The sequence below is a fragment of the Myotis davidii genome, unplaced genomic scaffold, assembly GCF_000327345.1.
Source record: "Myotis davidii unplaced genomic scaffold, ASM32734v1 scaffold673, whole genome shotgun sequence".
Lineage (NCBI taxonomy): Eukaryota > Metazoa > Chordata > Mammalia > Chiroptera > Vespertilionidae > Myotis > Myotis davidii.
Window position 1 is genome coordinate 1,321,714 of NW_006286677.1, and position 25,026 is coordinate 1,346,739.

General features: G+C 38.2%; 1 protein-coding gene across 4 annotated transcripts in view; it reads right to left on the minus strand.

Moving 5' to 3' along the window:
- The window catches only part of PIAS1 (protein inhibitor of activated STAT 1), a 101,016-nt gene that overhangs the window by 36,516 nt on the left and 39,474 nt on the right, over positions 1 to 25,026 (minus strand). For all 4 annotated transcript variants that reach the window (XM_015560446.1, XM_015560447.1, XM_006758393.2 and 1 more), the window contains 5 exons: positions 8,939 to 9,023; positions 8,651 to 8,698; positions 7,491 to 7,581; positions 6,519 to 6,653; positions 471 to 576 (listed from right to left, as the gene is read on the minus strand). In XM_015560446.1, the coding sequence (XP_015415932.1) occupies positions 471 to 576; positions 6,519 to 6,653; positions 7,491 to 7,581; positions 8,651 to 8,698; positions 8,939 to 9,023 (465 nt within the window). The remainder of the gene's footprint in view (positions 1 to 470; positions 577 to 6,518; positions 6,654 to 7,490; positions 7,582 to 8,650; positions 8,699 to 8,938; positions 9,024 to 25,026) is intronic.

Here is a 25,026-nt window from a genome sequence, read left to right on the forward strand (position 1 = left end):
CTCCCAGGTTCAATTCCAGTCAAGGGCATGTACCTTGGTTGCGGGCACATCCCCAGTAGGTGTGCAGGAGGCAGCTGATCGATGTTTCTCTCTCATCGATGTTTCTAACTGTCTATCTCTCTCCCTTCCTCTCTGTAAAAAAATCAATAAAATATATTTAAAAACAAAAACAAAAAAAAATTTACTTAATGAAGTTTTAGGAAAATATTCTTTCATGTACTGATTTTACAAAGTTAATTTTAAGATCAGTAAAATACAGAAAAATATAGATCATGACAAAGATATTAAATTACTCAAGTCTGGATTTATGCTAGCTCACAAAACAAGGTTTTCAGTTTTTTTAATCTTCTATGATAAGCTCTAATAAAAATAAAAAACAGACCCTAAAATTTCTTGAGTTGAGAATATACGACTCTAACCTTTATCAAAAGAGTTCAGCTGCACAAATGAAATAAGTTTATTATACGTACTTAAAGCTCTAGAATGATCCGGGTTCCTTATTCCCTTTGCTCGTAACCTCTGAAGAAGAACTGTTGAGGACAACTGTTTTACAAGATAGACTGCCATGGAATAGTTCTGGAAAAAAAAAAGATGTAGAACACAAACAACATATGTAAGTAAATAGAACATCTATTTTAATGCCACAGTGACAGGGAAAGAAAACTAATACTTGTTAAAACACCTACTGTGTGTCATACACTATCTTAGATGTTCTCATGAACAGTAATTCATTTAATCCTAACCAAAAAGCTGCTGAGGTGGTCATAAAACTATTCTGATGGAGGAGGAAAGTGAAGTGTAGAGAAGTAAAAGAACTTGCTCTAATTTTGCAACTTTCAAGTGATAAAGCCAGGTCTCTCATGCTTCTATATTAACTGACTACTTATGCTTGAAGCTAATGAATTTAAAGCGCTTATATAAACCAACACCAAGCCTGGCTGGTGTGGTCAGCAGTTGAGCTTCAACCCAGGAACCAAGAGGTCCTGGTTTGATTCCCAGTCAAGGCACATGCCCGGGTTGTGGGCTTGATCCCCGGTGGGGGCTGTGCAGGAGGCGGCCAATCGATGACTTCCTTTCTCATCAATGTTTCTATCTCTCTATCTCACTCCCTTCCTCTCTAAAAATCAATAAACGTATATTAAAAATAAAATAAACCAACACCAATACGGTGTGTCAAAGTCATCATGAACCATAATTAGAAGGCAATACATCTATGTAAAATACTGCTTATTTTAAAAATTACAAATTTTTAAAATCTATTTCTATTTAAACTCTCTCCACACCTTTACCTATTCTTCAAAACATCCTACTTGGTTCATTATCACAACAAGCAGAGGGAATATTAAATATTTTCAACAAGTAGCTGCTAGTTTGGGGAATGAACAGATGAATATCCATTACCTGCAAATGGACCACCCAGATAAGGAAGAAGGAAAGGGGGACAGAGAAATAGTTAATCAACAAGCCAAGGCAGAGTGAAGGGCATGTGATTGGGTAAGAGGAAGAAATAAGGGCTGAGGCTTATGAAGGGTAAGAAAGATAAATGAGAAGGCCCACTTCCCATTTGATGTTGGAATCAAGAGTAAGATCAACAGATTTGGAAAGAAGCAAAAGAAAAAATAGCTACTGCCATCTTCTACCTTACACTTACAGTTTTCAAAGCACTAAACATATCTACTTCATTTAAACCTTGCAGAAGGACTATAAGAAAGCAGTAAGATAAGCATATTTCTAAGTGAAGGGTTGAAACAGAGGCACAAAAAGGTAAGTGATCTGCCCATGCATCTGCCTGGTGAAAGAGCTGGCACTTAGAAAACAAGAGGAAAGACTAGGGATGTCAGGAGAATGGACTTAATAGCCAAGGCCAGTATACTTCTCCGCAGTTCTTGCTTTCACAAACCCTGTTTGCTTTGACTCTCTTAACCTGGCCCAAAGTACAATTCAACTTTCAGTTACTTCCACAGTTTTAAAAACGCTTTCCCTAACTCTTTGGCAACAATTAGAGCTCAGAAACCTACCCATGTTCACATGTTACACATGTTCTGGGGGAAAAGATGAAGTGTCAAAGCTAACTTAACTTTCTTTAATAAATTTAAAAATTAATGAGGAACAAGTAACCTTACAATTTGCCTACATTTTAAGCACACAACATAGCAATCTAATATTAAATTAAAGTTTCTTTTAGGGGAAAAATCCTTATTCACCTTTATTATTTATTTAACTAATGTTTCAAGTATGACAGAAACTAGAGCAGTGGTTCTGAACCTTGGCTGCACATTAGAATCACCTGGGAATCTTTTTAAAATCCTGATTTCTGGGCCTCATCCTCCGGAAATTCTGTTTCTTTGTTATGGGGTGAGGCCACAACATTAGTATCAAAGAAACAGAATTTCCGGAGGATGAGGCCCAGAAATCAGGATTTTAAAAAGATTCCCAGGTGATTCTAATGTGCAGCCAGGGTTGAGAACCACTGAACTAGAGAAATGCCAATTAACACTGTGAAATTATATACTGACAGCTTGAATCTTCAGAACTAAGGATTCCCCTAGGCTTTATATACAATTTTAGAGAAAGATCAAGTAGAAACCACAACTACAAGTTCAGTGAAAAGGTATGCTCACTCTAGTTGAAACATGTACCCAAATAAGAAAGAAAGAAAAAAAAGCAGCAGCAATAGCAAAAATAACATCAGGTATTAACAAATGCCACTTGAACTGATAATATGGAATTAAAACTTATAGCACATGAAAGAAATTCAGTAGTAACTCCCCCCAAACTTAACTGTGGTACAGTATCTCTTCTATGTAGATATTATTCTCACTAGCCCTTCAAAGTATTCCAACTATTGCATTACACTGATGTTTTTGTCAAATGCTTTTTAAAAGTCTTCAAAACTGTCTATCAAGTTCATAGGATACTTTCGCCATCTATAATAATAAAAGTGTAATATGCTAATTAGACCGGACATCCTTCCAGGCGACTTTCCAGATGAAGCTGGGGCTGCCAGGGAAGCCGGGGTCCTGGGTGCCAGAGGGAAGCCGGTGCCAGCAGCTGGGGGAATGAAGGCCCTACTCTTGCACAAATTTTGTGCATCGGGCCTCTAATAATTAACATATAATCTACTCCATTAAATGCTCTTTATACCAGTATCTAAATAACTTCTCTACAATGAGCATTTAATAAATGCTAAATGTAATGACTATCTGGGGTACGATAAGAAGTTACAATAGAGTATCTTTATAAGTTGAATTAAGACTAGTGATTGAAAAACAACCTAAATTATCTTTTGGGCTTTGAAAAAGAATAATTTTCTTTCAACATTTTACTTCAAAACAAAGATTTCCAACATGTAGATGGGGGTCTTACACCTTGCCTGGTGGACCTTCAAATCACTGAAAATACTGTCTACTATCTAAGTATGGAAGGCTCAGAGGTGTCTACCTCCTCTCTTCTGCTAGTGTTACATATCAGCAACCACATTTCCCTTCTCCCCCACAGAGTCAGCCATGTGTATAGTTCACTCTAAACACCCTGGTGTTTACTACACTTCCTTGCTAAATTATCCTTTTCATACAGAGACAAAAAAACACACCAAACATTTCAATATCCTCTTCGAAAAGGGAGACAAAAAAGGGAAACCCCAGGGTACATTAGAAGTAAAATATTTTAAAATTTTCAGAAAACCTAATGACATTAATTAGGCAAAGGAAACAAATATAACCATGACAGATATAAAAAAAAAAAGATTTTGATAAAATTAAAAATCCATTTCTCACAAAGATATCCAGTAAAAGAGGAATATAGGAATAATTAAACTTATCAAAAACTAAGTTATTATAATACTTAATATTATGACACTAGTAGTACTCTCATTAACATAAGGAATAAATGAAGAAATGTCCATTAGCACTCATGTTATTTGACATTGTTTTGAAGATTCTAGCCAGCACAATAGAACAAGAACAAGAAAATATGGCATAAGTATTAGGATTATCATTATTTGTATAATGATGCATCTCAAACTAAAAACTACCTACCCAGAAACACCAAGAAACCAACTAAAAAGCTACTGAAACCAATATATGAGTTTCAGAATTAAGTAAATATTCAATAATAACTGGCTTTTAAATAAATCAACAATAAATAAGATTTGGGGAAGTAATGCAGGGATACGTCTCACTCTCTGCGATTACTTTTCCAGCATGTCCACTCTCCTTAAAGCCCCTATTTATTTCCTCACTCTCAGCAGACTTACTTCACTTCCTATCCCACAAACATAAAGTAATCAGATCAGAACTTACTCATCTCTCTAGTATCAATCATATACCTTATCCAGTCCTTTTATTCTTCCATTAAATAAAGCTGTGCCTCCTAACTATCCTGCGTTACTAGGTCAGTGATGGCGAACCTTTTGAGCTCGGCGTGTCAGCATTTTGAAAAACCCTAACTTAACTCTGGTGCCGTGTCACATATAGAAATTTTTTGATATTTGCAACCATAGTAAAACAAAGACTTATATTTTTGATATTTATTTTATATATTTAAATGCCATTTAACAAACAAAAAAAATCAACCAAAAAAATGACTTCGCCTGTCACCTCTGACACGCGTGTCATAGGTTCGCCATCACTGTACTAGGCAGTTTACTATTGATTATCCTTTCTTTCTGTTTCTCTTGTGTATTGAACCCCTTCCTTTCAAAAGGATACTTGCCATCATCTTTAAAACATGTTAAAGACTCTCCCATTAAAATAAAAAAATAACTCTCACATTTCCTTCCTGCCACACTTCTATAACTCACTATCTCTGCAGCTTACCTCCACCTGGTCGCCATCTGGCTTCTCTTCCCACCATCCACCAAAAGACCTCCTGCTAAATAAAGCTACCTTTATATTCCTAATCCAAAGGGTATTTTTTAGACTTCAATATTCTTGACTTCTCAACATCTGTTCAATATTCCTTACCATCTCCTTCCTTTTTGAAGCTCTTCCCTTAGCTCCTCATACTTTACCTCTCAGTCTCACTGTGTATACTGCTCGTCCCATTCTCTGCACTCTACGCACAGTGGCTCCCTTTCAGTTCCTTGGAAACAGCTTCGCTCACCCTTGCCACTGGGCTGTTGTGCAGGCTGTTTCCTTTGAACCTTTTGCCTGATTCCTTTTACTCTTCTCTCAGCTCTTGGCTCTGTAACTACTTCATCACGGAAGCCCTGCCTGACCTCTCTCTCTCTAGTTCACAATACCCTTTAATGCGATCTAAAATCACCACATACCTGTCCTTTATAGTACTTATGATAAATAAGTTCACATTGTTGTGTGTTACCACCTGGCCCCTGGATTTAAAGCTCCAAAAGAGCAATACTTTTTTGTTGTTGCTGTAGAGTGCATGGCATATAGTAAGCACTCAAGAAGTTTCAAATGAATTAGTGAATAGATATGAGCGCATATCATAAAACTGAAATAATAAAAAACAATGAAATTGTTCCAGAAAAGGAATACTAGACTAAGAAACAATATTTTAAAAGTTCAGAAACATACCCAGGATAAATAAAAATCAAATATATAATAATGGTGGCTTCTGAATCAGCATTTATTTAGTGGTATTAGAAAAAAAGTCTGACTAAAAACTGAAAGTGAATTTTTATTTCACACCACACATAAATTTATGATGGATTACATATTTAAGGTAAAACAAGAAACTTCAAAATTCTAAAAGAAAATATAAACAAGTATTTATGTAATCTTGAGAAGGGCCGACTAAGCAAGCATTAATGGGATCAAGGGGCAAAGACTATAAAGGAAAAAACTGGTTCCATAATAATTTATATCTTCTACAAATTAAATAACCACATAAATAAAAATAAAAGGCATACAAACTAGAAACAAATATTGCAACATGTCAAGGAAGTGTTAAGTCTTAAAGAGTTTTAAAAAGATAAAATTCATATTGACAGGATATGAGTTAATAAGCATGTGAATAAACACTGAAAGTCAGAGAATTTGTACATCTTTTCATAAGGCAATCTACCAATGTACACAATATTCCTTAAAATTCTGTATGCTCTTTGACTTAGTAATTCTACTTCTGGAAATTTACTCTAAGGAAATTATTATGACCCTATGCAAAACTATAGTTACTAGTATGGTCTTCAAAATGTTCTTTGAAATAGCAATGAATCAATCAATAAATCAAATAATTGCTCAACAATTGGGAATAGGCTAAATTACAGCATTCTCATATTAAAATATAATATAGGCATTTAAAATCATATAAATGAATATGTAATGACATAGGACGACACTTATGATAAACTGCTGGGTAAAAGGATCAGGTTATAAACACCAGATACTTCACGATCCCATTTTTTTAAGTGGGAACATGTTGAAAATTCATTATGAGACAAAAATATGTCCCTTTGCAAATCATTTTGCATTATCATTCACATATAAGCTCAAGTAGCCATGAGATTAACCCTTCCTTATAATACAAAAAACCTAGTAGAAAAAAAATTAACTTACTCTTCCAATTTCTGCAGTCCAAGAAACAACAATGGTGTTTGGTACTGTTGTGGACAATCGGACAAGTGAGGTGATATTAATTGGTCGGCTGGGTCGCTTTGGTTCCACACCATTTTTAGTAGGTGGAAGATAACCCTAAGGATGAAATATAATTTATTCCTACTTTTTATCTCTACAATTTCAACTTCCATTTTTAAAAAAAAAACCCTAATAAACTATGTTCTAGAATATATATTTCCATTAAAAAGTAGAGAAGCAAACGTTTACAAGTTTCCTCTGTTTCTCTAAATAACCCTGTAGTCTCATTACAGTAAGTTTGAGAAAAATACTGGTGATAGATCTCAAAAACTTCTAAAATTAAAGAATGAGGATGAATTCATAAAGACCTCAGGTAAGTATACAAGGAATATTTAAAAGTTGACCGTTAACAGTCCCCACTCTCTCCCTCTGGCAGGGGTCCTCAAACTTTTTAAACAGGGGGCCAGTGCACTGTCCCTCAGACCATTGGAGGGCTGGACTATAGTTAAAAAAAAAACTATGAACAAATTCCTATGCACACAGTGGCGGCGGCAAAAACACCCGGCGGGCCGGATAAATGTTTTCGGCGGGCCGCACGTGGTCCGCGGGACGTAGTTTGAGGACCCCTGGTTTAAGGCATGGCATTCTTCTGCTCTATCACAGACTTCCAGATGCACATGAATACAGCTGAGGTTTTATTGAAACAATTTATTCTCCCCAAAATCCAGTACAGCACTAAAGATACCTCACCTAACTCCAAGTCCTAGATTTTGTCTCCACAGCCAATGTCACAGCTGTTAATTATACATAGTTGGTACAAGTGTTTCACTCAATGACTATATATCTAAAATAAAGATGTTTCCTTCATGAAAAACTATGATTAACAACAGCTGTGGTGACTTAATTGATAGCTGTGTTGGCAATGCATTTTAAAAAATAGCTTTTCGGACTTACTGGAAGGCTGCAAGGTTTTGTATTCACTTTCACACAAAGGTTGGGTGGGAAATGATCTTCTTGTGGACAACTGGTTTCTGATAAACAAAACCTAAACAATAAAGAAAAGTTTAATTTCCTTTATGAAAGGATGACCTCATTATTTTTAAGTAGCTAAACTAAAAGATGGCCAAACTTAATTTAAAAAACTATCAAACTAGGCATTTCATATGATGAATAAGCATATTTAAATAGGTTTAAAAGAAATAATTCTGTAAATGTAGAGTTTCAGTGACCATGACTATCAACCTGTAGTTGTCTGCATAATGCTTCCAATCGTAAGTATGTTCAAAGGTAATGGGGGATGGGAGGGGAGGTTTTGTAGTTGAATAAATTTAAGTAATTCTGAATCAAAAAATAAAATTAGGTTTCCTTAATATAGAGCTTCTCAGAACTAGGGTAACATGCACTATAACTTTTTGAGGGAAAAAAAAATATACAATATTTCCCAACTTCATTTGCCTGTGAAACATTTTTTTTGTTTGTTTTCAGTGAAATGTTGTAAGTTCATCCCAGAACTAATTCTATCCACTAATGAAGACACTCCATTATTCCCTGAGAACTGAAGATGTTGAATAATAAATAGCATTACTTATCATATATCCACATGTATTTAGAATATGTACTATTTTAGAAACTCATGAAAATATTTATTCCTAAATTAAATGCATATAACCTTTTGGGAAAACCCAACACAACTATATAATTTGTAAATTCTCACTCTATTCACTTTCAGATAGATCAAGAAATAAACTATTAATTTACTATTTAACCCATCTGTTCTTAGTTTGCCGCTTATGCAGAAAAGGCCTTTGCTCTCATAAAACTTGGTATTTCTAAAGAGCTGGCCACTGTATTTAAACATATCATTAGCTGGAGCTTCTCAACCCACTGAGGGGTAACCAAAGTGGAAATGTGGTTAAATATATAATAAATAATTTGTTATATTAAAATCTAAACTGGATAAAAATTAAGACATTACATAACAGAAGGTTTTCCCTCACCCAAACATCTAAACCCAACATTTTCAATACACTTACAGAAAATTAGGTAAATTAAAAAATTTCTTTAAAGAATATTAACTTTTAAACTTTGGATATATACTGTAGTCAACACTGTACCTTAACTGGACCTGCACTGTGAAGTCACATTTGGTCCCAGAAATATCCCTAGAAAAGACAGAATAAGAACTACAATTATTTTTAAAATAAGCAGATGAAAGCTGTTTCAAATACACTGTTACTACTCCAGAAAGTTCTTCAAATTATCAGATACAACTGTTTTAAGGGTAGCTAATACTATAATAGTATTTTAAAAACTAATATTTGCATGACATTAATACCCAATTCACTTATAAACTAAACTGGATTTAAAGGCCAAGCTGCAAGTTACACTTGAAGACAACTTACATTGAACTACTGATTTGTTGCACTTGTTGTGGTGTCAATGCAAATGCAAAACAGGTTTCTCGAAAGCGCTGACTGTTGTCTGATGCTAAAGAAAAAAAAATTATACTTTTAATTACCTTCAAATTCATCAATAAAGAATACAACAAAAATGATAAAATAAATAACAAATCACATGTCTTTAATCAACTGGGATGTACTCTAGAGTTCAGATTAACATGGCAACTAAGCACTTTTTAAAAAATATATTTTTATTGATTTCAGAGAGAAAGGGAGAAGGAGAGAGATAGAAACATTAACGATGAGAGAGAATCATTGATTGGCTGCCTCCCACATTCCCCACACCGGAGATCAAGACCGCAACCCAGGCATATGCCCTGACCAGGAATTGAACCGTGACCTGCTGGTTTACAGGTCGGTGCTCAACCACTGAGCCATGCCAGCTGGGCACAACTAAGCACTTTTAAAAACTAAGAAATCTGCCAGCTGTAATACAACAGAAATAGGCACAAAAATGACCAATTCCTGAATAAATATCAGGATTCGGAAAATACAAAATCAAAAAAATACAAATAGCCCTAGCCCATTTGGCTCAGTGGATAGAGTGTCAGCCTGCAGACCAAAGGGTCTCAGGTTCCATTCTGGTCAGGGGCACGTACCTTGGTTACAGGTTCCTCCCCGGCCTGGGGCCCTGGTCGGGGCTCGTGTAGGAGGCAACCAATCAACACATTGATGTTTCTCTCTGTCTTTCCCTCTTTCTTCTACTCTCCCTAAAAATCAATGGAAAAATATCCTCGGGTGAGGATTAACAACAACAACAACAAAATACTAATAAAAATTATCTAATATAAATGTCTAAAAAGCTCACTTGTAAAGAAAACATGCTGACATTAAATTTACTTAAAATAGAACATAAATCCATTTAAAGATATAGTATATGGTTTCTGAGCTAAATAAACATACTCACCTTGAGATCTGCACAGGTAAGATAACATTTAGTCTTTAATGCAAATTAAGAATTTTATCATCTCCTAACTATATACCACTCAAGTTTTAGCCAATAAATTTATCATATATAATTTTTTTAATGCTTAGATGACTTGACTTCAGAATCTGCCTGTGGTCACTATCTCAAAGATGGAAAGACTTACAAGGAGAAAGGAAGGGAATAAAGAAATGGGAGGAAGAGGAAGGAAAGTGGGGAGAGAGAAAAGAGCAAGAGAACAGGTAAGCAAGCACAGGTCAGTGTAGAGCAGGGATTTCCTACAGTATGCTGTGTGAGCAACAACAGTCTCTTAGCTTTTAATACACCTTACATATGGCCGGCATGGCTCAGTGATTGACCATCAACCTATGAACCAGGAAGTCACGGTTTGATTCCCAGGCAGGGCACATACCCAGGTTGTGGTCTCAGTCCCCAGTAGGGGGCGTGCAGAGGGCAGCCAATCCATGATTCTCTCTCATCATTGATGTTTTTATCTCTCTCTCCTTCTCCCTTTCTCTCTGAAACCAATAAAAAATATATTTAAAAATAACAAAAAAATCAATGGAAAATTATCCTCCGGTGAGGATTAATAAATAAAAAAAAAAGGAAAGAAGATTAAGCTATATAAATTGTACTTTTCCAGGATAATTTTCTAGAACTAAAAGATCCCTAGAAGTTATTAACCAAGGAACTCCTGACCTGTGGGCCACTTAAACCTGTGCAGAAAGAGTACTGAAGTTGGCCAACTCTTGCTTAAACTGGGTTTGATCCTAGTTGCAAGCAACACTTCCTCCAAAACTACAATCAATCAAACTGCAGTATGTGATGCTGAAAAATCTAAGTAACTATATACCTATATTACTATGAAAAAAAAATGAAAAAGGGCTTTGATGCTCTTTCATCTCAATATAGGAAGTATCTTTTAAAGGCCAGGTTTGTGTTTCTGCTTTCTGTGATATACGAGTTTGTTTTTTTTCTTTCTTAAAACAGTGCTAAAGTAACTTCCCAAGTACAAATATTCATATTCCTCATAAGGTATAATTTCAGGTTCATTTTAGAATACATGAGTACAGCTAAGTTTTAGACATGGCACATGCACATGCAGATTTAGAGAAAGATATGACTAAAATAATTGAGGCTGTTTCTTGTGCCATATATAGAATCCATTTTATTACTTCATAATCCCTATTTACATTCTCTTTTATATACAAACTAGAGGCCCAGTGCACAAAATTCGTGCAGAGTGTGGTCCGTAGGCCTGACCAGCGATCAAAGCGTGAGTCTAGCGTGGAAAAGCAGGTCCCAGCTGACCTCTGGGCCATGGGCAGCACCTGGGCCCCTGGGCAACCCTCCTACCCCCACCTGAGTCATGGCGCCCGAGTCCCCATGCAGAGATGCAGTGAGCATGGCCGGATGCCACGAGCTGGGGTAGAACATGGGCCTCTGAGTCACCCAGTGTCACTGCATGGAAGCTGGGCAGGAAGCGCGCTCTCTCCCTGCCGGCCTCGCAGACCGGCTCCTGCACAAATCCACGGGGAGCCCGACCACCCCTGTGGTCCCAGCAGCAGCGGCCCAGCTCACCCAGAAGAGGCCGCATGGGGGCGGGATCCTCACAGGCGCCGCACCTGAATGTGGGGCTTCCCTGGCGTGTGAGCCCTAGCGTCCCGGGTGAGGGTAGCAGGGGGAGTGAGAGCGAGCTCAGCAGACACCCCGCATTCTCACCACACCTCCATCCCCGTCACCCCCGCCCCCAAATAGCTGGCGAGAGGTCACAGTGCATCACCGACGCCCGCTATGTTCCGCACCACCCCTGATAGTCAGTGCACATCACAGCGAGCAGTTGACCTTCTGGGTGAAGGGACAATTTGCATGTTAGCTTTTATTATATAGGACTAGAGGCCCAGTGCACGAAGTTTGTGCATAGGTAGGGTCCTTAGCGTCTGCCAGCTGCCAGCCTGCGACTCCCTTCCCCCAGCTGCCTGTCACCGCTGCCAGATGGGGAAGGGCTGGCCAGGGGGAGGGGCTGCGGGCAGTTGGCCAGCTGGCCCTGCCCCCTGGTCAAACTCCCAATTGAGGGGACAACTTGCATGTTAGGCTTTTATTATACTAGTAATGCTCACAGAGTTACTACTATATATCTAGAAATACATATTTTTATACTATGTGGTTTTCAGGCATAATTTCCACTATGAACACCAGTAAAGAATTTTTAATTTGGGTCTTAGATAACAGAGTATCTAAAAACTTTTCTAAGTGAGTTAAGCTATCATTATCCCTTTCAGAAAAATTCAGGCCAAACAGACTCTTCATACTAAAAAAGAAGTCTTAGAAGTCATCCAAAATAATGACTTCTAATATTTGGGGCATGCACCTCAATGTGTACACAAGACAATCCATTGGTTTACAGGAAAAAACTACCTTAAAACAGGAGTTTTAAAAAGTTGAGATTATACATAACACCTGAAGTCTACTAATAATTTACAAAAATACCTAAAATTGTATATGAAAACTTTAACTTATATGTACACTAGAGGCCCGATGCACAAAATTCGTGCAAGAGTAGTCCTTCCTTCCCGTTGCTGCCAGCACTGGCTTCCCTCACAGTCCCGGCTTTGTCTGGAAAGACATCCAGTCTAATTAGCATATTATGCTTTTATTATTATAGATGCCAAATTATTTTGCTGAGCAGTCCAAGTAATCAAGTTTATAGAACATTGATCTAGAGTTCAACCTTACTTTCAATCCTTTCATTCATACTTTGAACCCTTTTAGAGATGGGGAAGAGTAGCCTTGTTAGGCAGAAGATGGCTAACTGGTGAGGAACAGTTTAATCGTAAGAAAGTTCGCAGCCCTATAGAGAGCAGCAAAGTTTAGTGGAAAGAGATGAGATCACATGGACCTAGATTCCAAACTGGTTTTGCCACATATTTGTCATATGACCTTAGGTATTTACTTACCCATTTTGATTCTGTTTCCCTCATATACAAACACACACACATACACACAAATCCTAATCGAGTTATTTTGAAGAATATAAATGCAGTAAGGTATTTAAAACAACCAACAATTTCCTTTTCTGTCCCCTTTCCTCCTTATGCTCTAATCCTATACCAGAGGCCCAGTGCACAAATTCATGCACCTTGAAAGGAACTGTGGGCCACGAGGCTGCAGTAGGCACAGGGGCAGGTTTCAGCCCATCCTCTGCACCTCTCCCTGGCCTCTCCCGCCGCGGTCCCCGGTCCCGTCTATCAGCAGCCCCACTCCAGCTGCCACCACCACTCCCATGCGCTGACAGCGCTGGCCCCACTCGTACCCGTTGAGGGTGCAGAGCGATTGGGCCTGGCGCCAGCAGCGCGGGTACAAGCAGAGCCGATGCCGTCAGTGGGTATGAGTGGCGGCTGCTGCCTTGATTGTCCCTCAGGAGCAGGGGGAGGTGGAGAAGCCCGCAGGGTGACTGGGGCTGGCAGCTGCCACTCACACGTGCTGACAGTGCCGAGTGATTGGGACCGGCGCCCGGGGCAAGCAGCGGCTCCACTGCCGGCTGCAGGTGCAAGCAGCTCCAGCACCAGGGGTGGGACCGTTGCCGTCAGTGGGTCTGAGAGGCAGCTGCCGACCCCAATTGCCCCTCAGGGCTTCTCTACTTCCCCCTTCTCTGGAGGGATGATTAGGATCAGCAGCCACTGTTTGCACCCGCTGGCGGCATTGGCAGCAGGTGCGAGTGCCTAGCGGGACTGCGGCGCACGGGAGCAAAGAATTTTCAGTAACCACCAGAGGCTCTCCCTGATTTCAGCAACCAGAGCCCCACCTTAGTCTGGTGGCCCCGCTCACCTGCTCCACCATTCCGCTGCGGCCGATGCCCGCCATGTTCCACGCACACACTCTGGTGGTCAGTGCATGTCATAGTGACCGGTCGTTCTGCCATTGGAGCGGCAGAACAACAGGTCCCTATGACACACACTGACCACTAGTCAGTGAACTCCCACAGGGGGAGCACCACTCAGCCAGAAGCCAGGCTCATGGCTGGTGAGCACAGCGGTGGTGATGGGAGTCTCTCCTGCCTTTGCAGCAGTCAGACATCCCCCAAGGGCTCCCAGACTGCGAGAGTGCACAGGCCGGGCTGAGGGACTCCCCCCCCACCCCCCGGAGTCTCCCCAGCCGTGCACAAATTTTGTGCACCGGGTCTCTAGTTTTAAATAAAAATATATGCTGTAACTTCCAACCATTAATGTCATACAGCATATCCAGTGACAACCATTCTTCAAATATTTTAGGCAACATTAATGTGCCCCTCTCTCCTCCCACTGACTCTTTCCACTATGTTTCAGGCGAGATTTCAGAATTACTCACCATCCTGGTCTTTTTTTTCTAGACAAATCCCAGGTTGTCACACCCTAAAGTGACAGCCAGAACTGGATACACAATACAGACGGTCTGCAAATATCTTGAATATTCAAAACATTTGTAGGCCCTTTATATTGGCCCATCCCCATGGGAAGATTATATCTACCCTGTCACTGATATTAGCCCTGCCCAATGAAATGTGAATGGAAGTGTACTACTTTCAAGCAGAACTTTATAAGAGTTAACCTTTGGTTTCACCAACTTTCTTTCCAGTCTGCTTTGATTCTAGAGTGAAGAGAATATAAGAGCAGTCTCACAGTCATAACATAAGTGAGAAATAAACCTAATTTGTTTGACATTGAGATTCACGGTAGCTTGTAAGCTGAATGATATAATATTCTAGATAAGATGCGACTAGAACAGTACTTTTTATGAACTAGTATTTAATATTATTAATCCACACAACAATCATAAAGAAAAGGTATCTGGGTTTTTTTTAGATTTTTTAAAATATATTTTTATTGATTTCAGAGAGGATGGGAGAGGGGAGAGATAGAAATATCAATGATGAAGAGAATCATTGATCGGCTGCCTCCTGCACGCCCCCTACTGGGGACTGAGACCACAACCCAGGCAAGTGCCCTTGACGGGAATTGAACTTGGGACCCTTCAGTCCACAGGCCTACAATCTATCCACTGAGCCAAACCAGCTAGGGCCCTTTTTATATTCAGAATTTGAGGTTCATACTAGGTAAGCAGAACCATAATTGGAACTCAGATCTACACACCTCTGGAGCCCATGTTCTCCTCATAACATAGATCTATTTAGCCACACTCTACTGGGCGACACCCTGTATTTGTTTTTTTTTACCACACTAAAAAGATTAATAAAATAAGTCATAGACCTAAATGTAAAATCTAAAACTACAAAAGTTTTAGAAGAATGCATGAAAGAAAACCTTTGTGACCTTGGGTCAGGCAAAGATTTCTTAAGATACCAGAGACACCAAAAGCACGATCCATTTTTTATTATTATTTTTATTTTTAAATATATTTTTATTGATTTCAGAGAGGAAGGAAGAGGGAGAGAGAGCTAGATATATCAATGATGAGAGAGAATCATTGATCAGCTGCCTCCTGCACGCCCCCCACTGGGGATTGAGCCCACAACCTGGGCATATGCCCTTGACTGGAATAGAACTTGGGACCCTTCAGACCACAAGCCGACGCTCTATCCACCGAGCCAAACCAGCTAGGGCCACAATCCATTTTTTAAAGTGATAAAATGAACGTCATAAAAATTAAGAATGTATGCTCTTAGAAAGATACTGTTAAAGGAGTAAAAAGAGAAACCATAGGCGAGGAGAAATTATTTACAAATCACATATCCATTAAAGGATTTGCAGCCAGAATATATAAAGAACCCATCACTAACAAGAAAGCATATAACAAAATTGAAATGGGCAAAAGATCTGAGCAGACACCTCACCAAAGATAAATATATGAATGGCAAAAATGTACATTAATAAATGCTCCACATCCTTAGTCTATGGAATATGCCAATTAAAACCACAATGAGATACACACCTATTATTAGAATGACTAGAATTTAAAAACTGACAATACCAAGTGTTGACAAGAAAAGCTGGAAAGCTCATACACTGCTGGTGGGAATGTAAAATGGCCCGAGAAGGTCAAAGACACCTTAGCAATTTCTTAAAAAGTTAAACCTGCATGGATCATTCCATTCCTAAGTAATGTATCCAAGAAAAACAATAAGCATATAACCATGTAAAGGTGTAGGCTGAAACTTTCATAGCAGCTTTGTTTTCACAGCCAAAAACTGTTAACAACCCAAATGTGTATCAGTTAAGTGAATGAATGGACAGCTATATCCATAAAATGAAATACTACTCAGCAATAAAAAGAAATAAACTAATGATACACATAACATAGATAAATCTTATAATCTTAAGTAAAAGAAGCTAGACCTCCATCCACCCCTAAAGAGTAAACACTCCATGATTCCATTATATAAAATTCTAGAAACTGCAAACTAATCTATAGTGACAGAAAATACATCCAACCTAGGAGTGGGTGGGAATTTAAGGGGTGGCAGGGAGGAATTACTAATGGGGATGAGGAAACTTCAGGTAGTGATGGATGTATTCATTATTTTGATTGTGGTAATGATGTCACATAGTCAACATGCATTGAAGTGTACATTTTAAATATGTGAAGTTTATGGTATGTCAAGGATATTTTGATATAAAGTTGTTTAAAAAGACAGTTACTAAAGCAAAATGGCAAAGCAGAAGCGGGGAAAGGGCTGAACAACAGAACCATGTGGAATTACTACTAATATTTAAGGCTCAAGTCAAGAAAGAATTATAGCTAAAAATTCAGAAAGAAAAGGAGGGGAAATGGTATTCTTGATACCAAGGAAAGAGAATTTCAAAGCAAGAGTGGACAGTGTTAAATACTCAGAGATCAGTTAAGATATGAATTGAGAACAGGATTTAACAACCACCAAGTCATAGGTGATCTTAGCAAGACATGTTTTAGTGGCATGGTAGGTAGGAGCAAAAGCCAGGCTGCAATGCCATCAGGTGTGAATAGTAAAGTCATTTGTTAACACATTTCATACCGCTCAGGAGTTTTCGTGTGCCATCTGATAAGGACCGCTCACGAGTGTTCTCGTTTTTCACGCCCATGGAAAAAGGGGCGAATCTAGATACTTATGTAAATTTTGTTTGGTCCCTCTTCATAGAGAAAAATGTTTTACGCAGTACCATATGTTAAAAAAGTACTAGGAACTTTAATTGTTTAATTGTTTTTGTAAATAAAAATGTTATAATTATTGAAAAACACCACCTAAAGTGCATTATGATGATTTAAATAACGTGCAGTTTGCCCAAAAACGTGCGGTCCCTGGCGTATGTCTTAGAGATTTCTATGCGGCACGCAATGTGTTAACATACCAAAACCTTTAACACTTTTAAAAGCTTTAATTACTTTCCTATCTGCAATAGTAAATAGCAAATCACACTAAAATCTCATATTTGTGCACTAATTACCATACTATTTTCAATAACTGTAATCTTGTAATCTAGCTTGAAGGTATCCAAAGTTTTATAAAGTACAGAAATTTGAAATTTTGCTAAGATAGGAGTTAGAATATTAGCTGTTTTGAGGATGCAGGATGAGTAGCCCTCAGGTAGGTAGTACCTCAGCCTCTCAATGTGACGTGAATTTTATAGTGTTAATAGCTCTCAATGAGGATAAAAACAGAAGCCACTCAGATTTTCACTTATTCTATACTCCAATTTAGAGAAATGTTCTAGTGGTGTTCATAATTAAGCATACTTAACAAAGGTCATAGTTACTTTAAAATATTCTCTTGTAAATATTAAGGGCTTATGTGTTCATCAGAGAGACGATTTGATCACCACTCTCTCGTAAATATTAATTACTGTTTCATTTGTAAGGAAGAAAAGCATTGCCCACAATATCCAAGATTAATTGTAATTCAAAATACATAAAATATGCAGGGAAAGTTAAGGATTTTGAAATTACCTGTTTTTTTTACATATTGTTCTACAGAGAGATGAACTACATTAAAAAGAGAAAGAGGAGCTCTAGCCGGTTTGGCTCAGTGGATAGAGCGTCCGACTGAGGACTAAATGGTCCTGTTAGATTCTGGTCAAGGGCACATTCCTGGGTTGTGGGCTCAATCCCCCGTAGGGGGCGTGCAGTAAGCAGCCAATCAATGATTCTCTCTCATCATTGATGTTTCTCTCTCTTTCTCTCTCCCTTCCTCTCTGAAATCAATAAAGATATATTTAAAAGAGAGAGAGACAGAGAGAGAGAAAGTGAGAGAGAAAGAGTAATTATGTTGCAATTTACATATATTCGAAATATTGGACTGTAAAGCCTAGCTACATAAAATAAACAAAGTTGTTGAAATTCTGATGATAGAAACACTGAGCTAAATTCAGTGGCTGTACTTTCAACTGCTCTAAAAATATTTGCTATTCCACCTCACCAGCAGAAAGAAAAGCTAAAAATAGTCATCTTTCTGTTATAGAATATTTCTTCCTGTCTTGGGGAAAGTAAAATTGAAGTACTTATTTACAACATCAGCCTTAAAATCTTTAATGAGCTCTCCAGTTTATTCATGCAAACAAACAAAAACCTGGATAACTATGTAATTTTTAAAAACATGCTTGGAATAATAGTTTCATCAACTAGACTGCTAATAACCATTAAGACAGAAGGTGGCAGAAAATTTGTTTCCTCTAATACAATGCATATAACTGAATTATCAACAAATTTACATTGTTTTAACTACGTACCTTATCTTTGAAAATGGTAAGTTTTAAATGCAAACAATATTAATAACATGAGAAGTCATAAAATATTAAAGGAAAAAAGGCAAGATATAAATATGAAATGTATACCATAAGTACATTTATACATATGCATTAAAAGATTAGTAAGTGGGAGCAAAAACTGATTTCTTTGTAGCTACTTTTAAAATTCTTCACATTGAGCACATATTGTTTTTTGTGGGTTTTTTTTTTACATAGCTTGTAAAAAAAAAAAAAAAGACCACTGTGATATCACATACATTAAATATATAGCTGGAATGTTCTACCGGTAGATTGTGAGAATTTTCATGGTGGTCAATATTTCACAATAAAACCTAGCTAATGTTTTTGGGGTACAACTAAAGTTACATATGAATTTTTCCACTAACACAACAAAAAATTACCAATACTAAGAAAAAGGAAACAATTGTCACATGCAATATTATTGAATATTATTGAACTTTGATTTCATTTTATCACGCTTTAATTGCAGGTTCTTAAACTCATTTTCAGTAAACTTGTCTATAATTTTTTCATCTTTTATCTTCTGGAGTTTTGTGTTGTGTTTTTTAAAAATATATTTTTACTGATTTCAGAGAGGAAGAGATAGAAACATCAATAATGAGAAAGAAACATCCAACGGCTACCTCCTGCACATGTGCCCCCATCCCCCGGGGGCTCTAGTCTGCAACTCAGGCATATGCCCTGACCGAGAATATAACCGTGATAGTCTGGTTCACAGGTCGACACTCAACCTCTCAACCACAATGGCCAGGCATATCCTCTGGAGTTTAACAATTTCTGTCTTATTTAGTCAGTCTTTATGTTCTGCTAGGTTTACTGAATTAGTACCTTGGTCTCTTGATGGATTTAATCAAATGAGCCTATAAAGACTCCTTGACAACTTTAAAGCTACAAGTACTGTATGGTAAATACTTTATCTGGCCCATCTATTCTCTCACAGCTGGCAGGCTATTAGGCTATTTAAAGTCCAGTGGGGTTAAGAAATAGGACTGGCACAAACCAAGCTAGCCAGCTACAAACCAGGCCTGATGAACAACGTTTAAATACAAAAGTAGAAAAAGGAAGCAGATTAAAATTGGGAAGTTAGTTTTCTTTCTGTTGCAAAAATGTGCTGTCATTTTTTTTTGGTCGCTGGTAACACAACCATTCCAAGTTAGAAAAAAAAAATCTAAAATTCTGCTACTTGCCCTAACCGGTTTGGCTCAGTGGATGGATATGCTGTCATTTTTTTTTTGGTCGCTGGTAATACAACCATTCCAAGTTAGAAAAAAAAATCTAAAATTCTGCTCTTTGCCCTAACCGGTTTGGCTCAGTGGATGGAGCGTTGGCCTGGGGACTGAAGGGTCCCAGGTTCGATTCTGGTTAAGGGCATGTACCTTGGTTGCGGGGACATCCCCAGTGGAGGGGTGCAGAAGGCAGCTGATCAATGTTTCTCTCTCATTGATGTTTCTAACTCTCTATCCCTCTCCCTTCCTCTCTGTAAAGAAATCAATAAAATATATTTAAAAAAAATAAAATTCTGCTACTTGATAGCAAACTAAAAAGCATTGTGATATATATTCTTCCAGTCATTTTCCTATACATACATATATCACAGGTGTAATATACACATTGTTTCCCACAAATCTGCACTGAATACTTTGTCACTTAAATATTTGTAATAAAATCTTTCTGACCCTAGCTGGTTTGGCTCAGTGGATAGAGAGTCAGCCTGCGGACTGAAGGGTCCCCGGTTCGATTCCGGTCAAGTGCATGTACCTTGGTTTTGGGCACATCCCCAGTAGGGGGTGTGCAGGAGGCAGCTGATCGATGTTTCTCTCTCATCGATGTTTCTAACTCTCTACTTCTCTCCCTTCCTCTCTGTAAAAATCAATAAAATATATAAAAAAGATGATTTAAGGAGATCATCTGAACAATAAAGAGGCAATCAATCCCTCCTGTGCCAACATGAATAGCAATGTGAAATATACGTGTTAAAGTATCTGTACTGCTAAGATCACCCTCGCATCAGGGTCAAAGCAAATGGTGACTCAGATCTTGACTCTACCATGTCATAGCTTTGTGACTTCTTTGGGAAAGTCACCTCTGATGAACCTGTGAAGAGTATGATAATACTGTACAGTGTGATAATTATTACTTCTCTGAATCTTTGCAAGAATTAAATAGAAAAACCACTGTGAAGTCAAACTGTTCTGCCTTCCCAAACCTAACACTATAGCATTTGTTGCCATTAGTTACTAAACTCAAGTACCCATCTCCCGGATCCCCTGACAAAACATCCCTGATCCCTTTCTGCAATCAAAGTACCCCTGATCTTTCTCAGGTACCCTCTCATGCACGCTGACAAGAGTTCCTATGCATTTCCCTTTCTGCCACCTCCTCTTGGCTCGTAGTAGCAGCCCCTACTGCCAATGAGTGGTACCATGACACATTTGAAAAGTACTTCCCTCTGCTGGTCATCACTGCTCTCAGCCTCAATTTAGCCTCCAGCTCAAACCTGAGACAAGCGCTCCTTCTTAATTCATAACAGCACCACAGTACGAAGAGTGGAACAAGATAGTAAAGAGTCCTTGATTATTTGTTTATAATCAGTTTCTATTTTGATGTTACTTTTACTTTTTGAACTATCAAAAAAAATAGGGCTCTGTCTTATGAATTTGACATAACATTTATTTTGAAACAGGCTTGAATTCCTCCACTTTAAAATCTTGAGTCAAAAGTTGAAACTGTGTTGCTTTTAGAGCTTAGAGCCGGGCAGCGGCAGGCAGGGAACCTTGGCTTCCTCCATCACTGGAGCAAGCAAACCTCCTGCTCACTCCAGTTGCGTGGCTGCCGGCCACCATCTTTGTTGGCAGTTAATTTGCATATCTCGCTGATTAGCCAATGGGAAGCGTAGTGGAGGTACGGTTAATTACCCTTTTTGTCTTTTATTAGATAGGATGTGCTATAATTTAACCCATCTCCTATTGCTGGACATTTAGGTTATTTTCAATTTTTCTTTCCAGAACCAATGCCTTCCTGAATCCTTTCCTCCCTCCGTGGGTGTATGGATATGCTTTTCTATAATCTTTTATTTCCTTAGGACATCTTCTTAGAAAAGGAATGGGTGGGTCAAAAGACAAACACATCTTTTAAGCTTTTGTAAAAGTTGCCAAATTGTTTCCAGAAATGTTGTTCACTTGCATTAAGTGGTATATGAGAGTTCTATATTTCCTTGCCAGCACTGGGCAGTAGATAAAAAACACCTTATTGTCCCCCTAGCCCAGTGGTCGGCAAACTCATTAGTCAACAGAGCCAAATATCAACAGTACGATTGAAATTTCTTTTGAGAGCTAAATTTTTTAAACTTAAACTATATAGTTAGGTACACTGTTATTAACTTAATTAGGGTACTCCTAAGGCTTAGGAAGAGCCACACTCAAGGGGCCAAAGAGCCGCATGTGGCTTGCAAGCCGCAATTTGCCGACCACTGCAGCCGGTTTGGCTCAGTGGATATAGAATGTCAGCCTATGTACTGAAGGGTCCCAGGTTCAATTTCAGTCAAGGGCACATGCTTCGACTGCAGGCTCAACCCTGGCCTGTGTTGGAGAGAACCAATCGATATGTCTCTCTCACACTGATGTTTCTCTCATTCTGTTCTCCCCTCCCTTCCACTCTCTCTGGAAATGAATGGAAATATATCCTCAGGTGAGGATTTAAAACAAAACAAAACAAACCACACTGCTTACTGTCTTACATTTGCATTTTATTGACTAGTTTTCATACCCTATTGGCTTTGTGTTGTGAATCACTCTATTCTGTTGTATTAGTCATCTCTTAATTTTCTTCTTTTGATGTTTCAAACCTAGAAACTTTTCTAAAAATATATGCTATCCAGTGAGCCAAACCGGCTAGGGCTAAACCTAGAAACTTTTAATGGCTTTGGTAAAATTAAATAATCGCCGTTTTTTCGGCACAGGGTAGGTGAAAACCTACCTGGAAAAGATTCATGAAAAAAAGGGAGGAAAGAAATCAGAAACAGTAAATCAAGACACCTCTGGCAAAGAACTTCGTGGTGAAGGAAAAGAAAATGGAGGTATAGCTAGAGATAAATTAAGAAACATATGTTTTTTAAAATGTGAAAGTTTGCATAAAGTTACATAGCAATGGGAATCATCTAGCAAAGATGACAGAGGACAGGGAAGAATTACTAAGCAAGGTCCGTGAATAAGCAAATGAATGGGATCTAAACATGAGTGTGAGAATTGGCCTTAGCACAGAGACCAAATAGTTCACCCAGAGTCACAGAAGAAAATGTATATAGCATATTGTCACAGATGTATGTAGGTGGGTATAGGGGTGGGGGAGAAAGAGGGTAATAGGTACTTTTCATGGTGGGAACTTTATAAGTTAACTTTTGATTGGTTCCGCTTTCTCGGTGCATAAGAAATATGAAGCAAAGCCAACAGCAGAGTTAAGAATAGTTTTTGTGAGAGAATAAGATATGAAAATAGTCATCTAGCAAAGACAGACAATATATGAACTAGGGTAACACTATCTGATGGCTGAGTAAGATTAAGCACTCTTATTCACACAGAATTATTTCTAAAAGCCTTTCATACATTAAAGATATTCATGTATTACAAATACTTTTCCTTGGTTTATTTTGCCATTTAACATAATAAAGTGTTTTGGGTTTTTTTGAGTTGTCACAATGAAATTGCATTGCTTCCTTTCTTTATGGAAAATTCCTTCCTCTCCACAATACTACTTAAATATTACTTATGCACCTTAATGCATTATTTAGACATTTATTTAAATGCAACCTATTGTTTCCTGGTATTTAGTTTCACTTTAAGTGAAACTCTTTAAATAATGGTGATGTTATTCTGGTAAGTTACGAGGTAGAAATTTTACTTTTTAATGCTTAATTTGGTATTTTGGAACAATTAAATTCATGCTACTAATTAGAAATTTCACTTCTATGCTATTTTAAAATTGTATTTTTACTTCATTAACTGCTTACTAAGGTACCAGTTCCACAGTTTCAATTACTATACCTTTGCCATATATAGAGATAGCATATTTTATATGTGATATTGCATACACCCTTTTCAGAATACCTGTTCTCACTTCTTCTAGATTATACTAGACATTTTGGTCATGGCACCCACCACATCCATATTCTAGTTGAACCTTTGCAGCCCACACCTCCTATCAGGGAAGCAACTTTTCTATACTGAATAGCCAAATTTCCCAGGGGTGGCCCATTCACTGACTTCTGGGCAATGACTAGACATGAAAGGATCCATCCATCGTTAATAACATATTAACTAAAATCAATTCAAAAAACCTTCTTCCAGGACTTGGAATGTGGAACTTGGATTATTTTGTGTTCTTTTTGCCCAGAGGTAAACAAAATAGATGCTTAGAAAAAGACACAGAGGTGCCATAGACGGAGAGAATGCACATAACCAGACAAAGTATATAATCATAATTTCTGATTCTGATTTTAATTCTCATATTTTCTTACAATAAGCTTTTCTTACGTGACCTGAGGTATTACCTTTCCTTGCAATCAAAAAAGCCTACAACCTTGCCCTAGCCCAGTGATGGTGAACCTATGACATGCGTGTCAGAGGTGACACACGAACTCAATTTTTTGGTTGATTTTTCTTTGTTAAATGGCATTTAAATATATAAAATAAATACCAAAAATATAAGTCTTTGTTTTACTATGGTTGCAAATATCAAAAAATTTCTATATGTGACATGGCACCAGAGTTAAGTTAGGGTTTTTCAAAATACTGACATACCAAGCTCAAAAGGTTCGCCATCACTGCCCTAGCCATTTTGGCTCAGTGGACAGACATCGGCCTGCGGACCAAAGGGTCCCGGGTTCGGTTCCAGTCAAGAGTAAGTAACTGTTGCCCTGGTTGGTTTGGCTCAGTGGATAGAGCGTCGGCCTGCGGACTGAAGGGTCCCCGGTTTGATTCCGGCCAAGGGCACATGCCTGGGTTGCAGGCTCGATCCCCAGTGGGGCGTGCAAGAGGCAGCCAATCAATGATTCTCTTATCATTGATGTTTCTATCTCTCACTCCCTCTCCCCTCCTCTCTAAAATCAATAAAGAAATATTTTAAAAAAACACACACAGAGTAAGTAACTGTTGCAGACTCCTCCCTGGCCTGGGCCCTGGTTGGGGTTCCTAGAGGAGGCAACCAGTCAATGTGTTTCTCTTACATCGATATTTCTTTCTGTCTTTCCCTCTCTCTTCCACACTCTCTAAAAATCAATGGTAAGGATTAAAAAATAAAATAAATACAAAAAGGCCTACAACCTAAAGGAATTTTAGAATTTGATAAAGCTACCTTCTTTTCTCTTCACACCCCTC